Genomic DNA, 6,019 nt, shown 5'->3' with positions numbered 1-6,019 from the left:
ATACGTGACTACTGGGAAATTATAGCTTTGATTATATGGACATTTGTTGGCAAAGTAATGTCTCTGCTTTTTAATACTCTGTCTAGGTTGCTCATAGCTTTTCTTCCAAGGAGGAAGAGTCTTTTAGTTTCATGGCTGCAGTCCCCATCTGCAGTGATTTTGGAGCCCAGGAAAATAAAGTCTGTCACTGTTTCCAATGTTTCCCCATCTAATTCCCATGAAGTGATGGGACAAGATGCCATGATCTTAGTTTTTTGAATGTTGAGTTTTAAGCCAGCTTTTTCACACTTTTATTTCACTTTCATCAAGAGGCTCTTTAGTTCTTCTTCACTTTCTGCCATTAGAGTGGTATCATCTGCATATCTGAGGTTGTTGATATTCTCCTGGCAATCTTGATTCCAGCTTATGCTTCATCCAGTCTGGCATTTCAAATGATGTACTCTTCATATAAGTTAAATAAGCAGGATGACAATATACAGCCTTGATGTACTCCTTTCCCAATTTTGAACCAGTTAATTGGTCGATGTCCAGTCCTAACTGTCACTTCTTGACCTGCATACAGGTGTCTCAAGAGGCAGGTAATGAGGTATTCTCGTCTCTAAGAATCTTCCACAGTTTGTTGTGATCCACACAGTCAAAGGCTTTCATGTAATCAATGAAGGCTGAGTACCACCTAAGAATTTTTAGCAATTGGGTAGCAAATAGTCTGCCCAGGCTGTGGATCCAGAGCATGCTGTAGTGTGAGTCCCATACCTGCATTCGCATCCTCAAACAATCCTGTCTCAGCCAGTCGAGCAGGGCTGTGTGTTTCAGAGTAAGTCTGACATTAATTCCATCTTGTGAATTATTTTTGGTACTTTTTTGTTCCTAATGTCTAAAGAACTGGATTTCCATGCGTGCTAGAAAGTTGATTTCTAGTTTGCTATTTCCCAAGGGCTTTCGGTTCAGTTCCCTTAGTTGCTCAGTCATGTCCGACTCTTTGCGACCCCATGGAGTACAGCACACCAGGCCTCCCTGTCCATCACCAACTCCCAGAGTTTACCCAGACTCATGTCCATTGAGTCGGTGATGCCATCCAACTATCTCATCTTCTGTCCTCCCTTTCTTTTCCCACCTTCAATCTTTCTCAGCATCAGGGTCTTTTCAAATGAGTCAGCTCTTCACGTCAGGTGGCCAAAGTATTGGAGTTTCAGCTTCAACATCAGTCCTTCCAATGAACACCCAGGACTGATCTCCTTTAGGATGGACTGGTTGGATCTCCTTGCAGTCCAAGGCACTCTCAAGAGTCTTCTCCAACACCACAGTTCAAAAGCATCAATTCTTCAGCATTCAGCTTTCTTTACAGTCCAACACTCACATCCATACATGACTACTGGAAAAATCATAGCCTTGACTAGACAGACCTTTGTTGGCAAAGTAATGTCTCTGCTTTTGAATATGCTGTCTAGGTTGGTCATAACTTTCCTTCCAAGGAGTAGGCATCTTTTAATTTCATGGCTGCAGTCACATCAAGGGCTTTAAAGATCTTTTAATTCTATGAACTTACTGTGGACGTACTGTGCCAGTTTATCTTTAGTTCAGGCACTATTATATCTTTATTACAGTAAGTCGCCTACATAAGGACCTTGAAGTTGTGAACTTTCAAAGATGCGAATGTGCGTCTGGTTCCACCAAGGAACCAGAGCCTGTGCCATCAATGTCAGACATAAGTGACATTGCAGCCTGACCTTTGTCTCCTATTGCTGACGATCCTTCAGCTCTACCGTCTCCCAACTCCTCTCTCTCCTTCAGTCAGTAACTCTTCTTGCCTGTTCACTCAATGCCCACCCCCATGTACTAGCTGTTGTACTGTACTATTGAACTTTAGGAGGTACTGTACTATAAAATGTAAAATGTTTTATTTTTTTGTGTTTGTTTCTTTTTTTATGTACTATTTTTGTGAAAAGCATTATAAACCTATTAAACTATGGTACTATATAGCCAATTTTGTCAGTTGGGTAGTTAGGGTATCTTTATTGGACTTATAAACAAATTGGAGTTAAACGAATGCACTCAGAATGGAATTCATAAGTGTGTAGGAAACACTGTATTTTTTTTGTGGTAAAATATACATAGCAAAATTTTACCATTTTATCCATTTTTAGATGTATATCCACTCATCTGTGGATGGACACTGGGGTTTATTCCACCATTTTGTTAGCGTGCAAAGTGCAGCTATGACCTAGGTTGCACAACTGTCTGTATCCCTGTTTTCAATTCTTTGGTATATACCTAGAAGTGAAATTCTATGATGTCTTATTGGTTTTCTAGGTTTTTTTTTTTTTTTTTTTTTAAGGACTATGCTGGCTCAGATCTGGCTGATCATTTCTGATTTTCTGTTATTTCACAATTTGCAGTCTTGATTCTCATGTAAAGAGGTGATTTCCATAGGTGATAAGGAGATGTGGTCAGTTGTTCAATGGCTGGACTTTCTTTTAAAATTAGGGACCCAGCAATCCCACTGCTGGGCATACACACCAAGGAAACCAGAATTGAAAGAGACACGTGTACCCCAGTGTTCATCGCAGCACTGTTTATAATAGCTAGGACATGGAAGCAACCTAGATGTCCATCAGAAGATGAATGGATAAGAAAACTGTGGTACATATACACAATGGACTATTACTCAGCCATTAAAAAGGATATATTTGAATCCGTTCTAATGAGGTGGATGAAACTGCCGCCTATTATACAGAGTGAAGTAAGCCAGAAAGAAAAACACCAATACAGTATACTAACACATATACATGGAATTTAGAAAGATGGTAACAATAACCCTGTATGCGAAAGAGCAAAAGAGACACAGATATATAAAACAGTCTTGGACTCTGTGGGAGAGGGAGAGGGTGGGATGATTTGGGAGAATGGCATTGAAACATGTATAATGTCATATATGAAATGAATCGCCAGTCTAGGTTCGATGCATGATACTGGATACTTGGGGCTGGCGCACTGGGATGACCCAGAGGGATAGTACAGGGAGGGAGGAGGGAGGGGGGTTCAGGATGGGGAACACGTGTATACCTGTGGTGGATTCATGTTGATGTATGGAAAAACCAATACAATATTGTAAGTAAAGTAATTAACCTCCAATTAAAATAAATAAATTTATATTTAAAAAAATAAAATAAAATTAAGGAGAGCATCTTCCTTCCCCAGATGGGTGCTCTTGCAGCTATGACTTTTGTGGTTTGGAATCTTAGTGATATAGAGTTTAAAAAGCAATATTAAACACACTGAGCTGGATTGGAAAAAAGCAGTTTAGAAAGAATTCTATTAGGTGCTATTTATTTATTGATGGTGTCACTGAGTCTTCACTGCTTCTTGTAGGCTTTCTCTAGTTGCAGATGGTGGGGGCTACTCTCTAACAGCAGCATATGGTCTTCTCATTGCAGTGTCTTCTCTTGTTGTGGAGCTTGGACTCCAGGGCATAGGCTCAGTAGATGTGGCGCCAAGGCATGTGGGATCCAACCCAGGCCCCAAGCACTGGCAGGAGGATTCTTAATCACGAGACCCCCAGGGAAGTCCCCTATTACTTGCTTTGAAGCAAATCAGCATAATACGCTGGTTGCATTGATGGTCCTGCTGCCAAGTTGTGTGACCTGGGCAAGTTAAGGAAACATGCAGTGGTTATGTGTCCATAGCTGAGAGAGAACCGACATCCAGGTCTAGTCAGAAGCATTTGAAGATCTGTATGCCAAACAATTAAAACTATGCCTGGCTCACAGTAGGTGCTAAATGAATATTTGATTTTAGGATTATTTTTGCTTTTAAGACCAGCACCATCTCCCATACCACTTTTCTCTTTTCCCAGATTTTCTTAGGTCAGATGTTTACATGCAGAGTCTGCATCCTATTCTCCACAACTAGAACCACTCCAGTTTTCACTTTCACCATTTAACTGCCCCCAGATCTTTACTGAAGAAGTTGAATTAGTAGTTACCCATGAGGGCTTCCATTCCTCCTCTGGTCTCTCAACAACTTTTCTGCTGATTTTGGATTCTTCAACTCCCAATCCCTGTCTCTTCACTGGGGATCCTGGAATTGCCTTTTATGTTCTGGTGGTGGTGGTCACCTCCCTGAGAAGTCTGATTTGGAGTCAGAGCACTTCTCACACCATTACTTAGTGGGCAATAAGGCCTTTCATTGGTGTGGGGTCAAAACCAGTAACCCCTCTCCCCTTCCTGAACCAACATAAATTTTCCTACAAGCCCTTTTGGAGGAATTGGAGCTGTTAAGTTTTCTGGTCTAGAATCAGTGTATTATTTCTTATGCAAAGTGGTGGTGGCTGGAGGAGCAGAGGGGAGAGAGACTCACAGAGCAGCCTGCTATTGTTTAGCTGCTCAGTCATGTCCAACTTTTTCTCGACCCCAAGGACTGTAGCCCACCAGGCTCCTCTGTCTGTGGGATTTCCCAGGCCAGAATACTGGAGCGGCTTGCCATTTCCTTCTTCAGGGGATCTTCCTGGACCCAGGGATCGAACAGGCATCTCCTGCACTGGCAGACGGATTCTTTACCATTGAGCCACCAGGGAAACCCAAATAAGCCTCTTGTAATCCCATGGATTGTTGCCTGCCAGACTCCTCTGTCCATGGGATTCCCTAGACAAGAATACTGGAGTGGTTTGCCATTTCCTTCTCCCACAGAACAGCCTGCGCTGCAGCAAAGTCACAGACAGTCTAGGATGCAGAGGAAACAAAAACTTTATTCTTTCATAGGGTCAGACAGGGGTGATGACAATCAAGGGGGCAGATACTATAATTTCCTGCAGAGATGAGCTGGAAACCCCGTAGGCTCCTGGAGAGTGGATAGCAAGAGCCACTGTGGAGGGCTCAGCCTCTCTTCAGGAGCATCTCAGCACTGGCCAAGGGCTCGGAGACTGGGGTATTAGGAGGGAACACACTAGGCTGACAAAGTCTTTGGATTCTTGTTTCCTCTGAAATCGCATGTCTCAGCATCAAGGGGCCAGGTCAGCAGCAGCCTCCAGATCCCTGGCCACAGCCAGAGCGCCCGGACTGCAGACCACCGTCACCATCGCAGGAGTCGGAGCTCTGGCGCCGGCAGCGGTGGGACCTGCGGCGCCTGTGGGGGCCCAGGCAGCAGCCGCCTTCAGAGGTGGGGGCACAACCTGAGGAGGCTGGAGGCAGACACTGTGCTGGGCTTTTTGGGGGGCACTTGGGGGAGGGGCACTTGGGAGGGGGCTGGCACTGCTGCTGGTTCTGCTGGCAGGACATCTCGGCGGGAGGTCAGGGAGCCTGGACACATTCAAGGAGAAAAGATCAGCGCACAAGCTCCAGGCCACTGTCTCCCCTGTGAGTGGTCTTACTAGGGCCTATGCTCCTAATCCCAGCTGCCTTCTGAGCTGTGATGTTCAGGAGAAAAATAGAAATGGATCTCAAGTTCAACTGACCTGGCAAGACAGTTCCCTCACTCTCTACTCCCAGAACCATGCTGTCATCCTCTAAGTGGGCCCCATAGAAACAGAGAGGCAAATACACCACACTGGGAAGTGACCCCTGGAGGATGTCTGTGTGTGTATGTGTTTCAGAATGATGAGTGGGGAGATGCTGAGAGCCAGGGTTCTGGTGTGTCCTAGACCCTGATTCCTCCCACAGTGTTGCTTACTGTCCCCTGCCCTGCCCCCAGCTGCTCTCCAAAGTCCCCTTCTTGCTGCCTCCACAGACACCTCTGCTTCTCTCTTCCCCACCAACCCCAAGTTTATCTCTGCCACGCTCCCTGCTGAGGCTCTATCCCCTCCAGTCACTCACCGCTGCAGTGGAAGCAGGAGAAGGATGCTCCTGAGGAAGCTGTGGATGTGGAGCCCAGGGCAGGAGCCCTTTTATTCTGTTCTGGGTGTGTGATGCACAGCCCGAGCATCCTGCTGCTTTCACAACCAGGGGGAGGGTGACACACACTCCCATCCTGGGTTTCCAGCTTCTTCCTGCATCCTTGCCAAGATGTCAGGTGAGAGGGAATCAGG

The 6,019-nt window shown here is 45.2% G+C and overlaps 1 protein-coding gene across 1 annotated transcript; it reads right to left on the bottom strand.

Moving 5' to 3' along the window:
* Window positions 1-5,009: 5,009 nt before the first annotated feature.
* LOC128045468 (late cornified envelope protein 3B-like) lies at window positions 5,010-5,273 on the bottom strand. The gene has a single exon (XM_052637963.1). The coding sequence runs from the start codon at window positions 5,271-5,273 to the stop codon at window positions 5,010-5,012; it is 264 nt and encodes an 87-aa protein (XP_052493923.1).
* Window positions 5,274-6,019: the final 746 nt, after the last annotated feature.

Source organism: Budorcas taxicolor, chromosome 3 (genome assembly GCF_023091745.1).
Source record: "Budorcas taxicolor isolate Tak-1 chromosome 3, Takin1.1, whole genome shotgun sequence".
In the NCBI taxonomy this organism is placed as follows: Eukaryota; Metazoa; Chordata; class Mammalia; order Artiodactyla; family Bovidae; genus Budorcas; species Budorcas taxicolor.
Note: the sequence above shows the minus strand (reverse complement) of the source record. Positions and strands in the feature narration are given on the sequence as shown.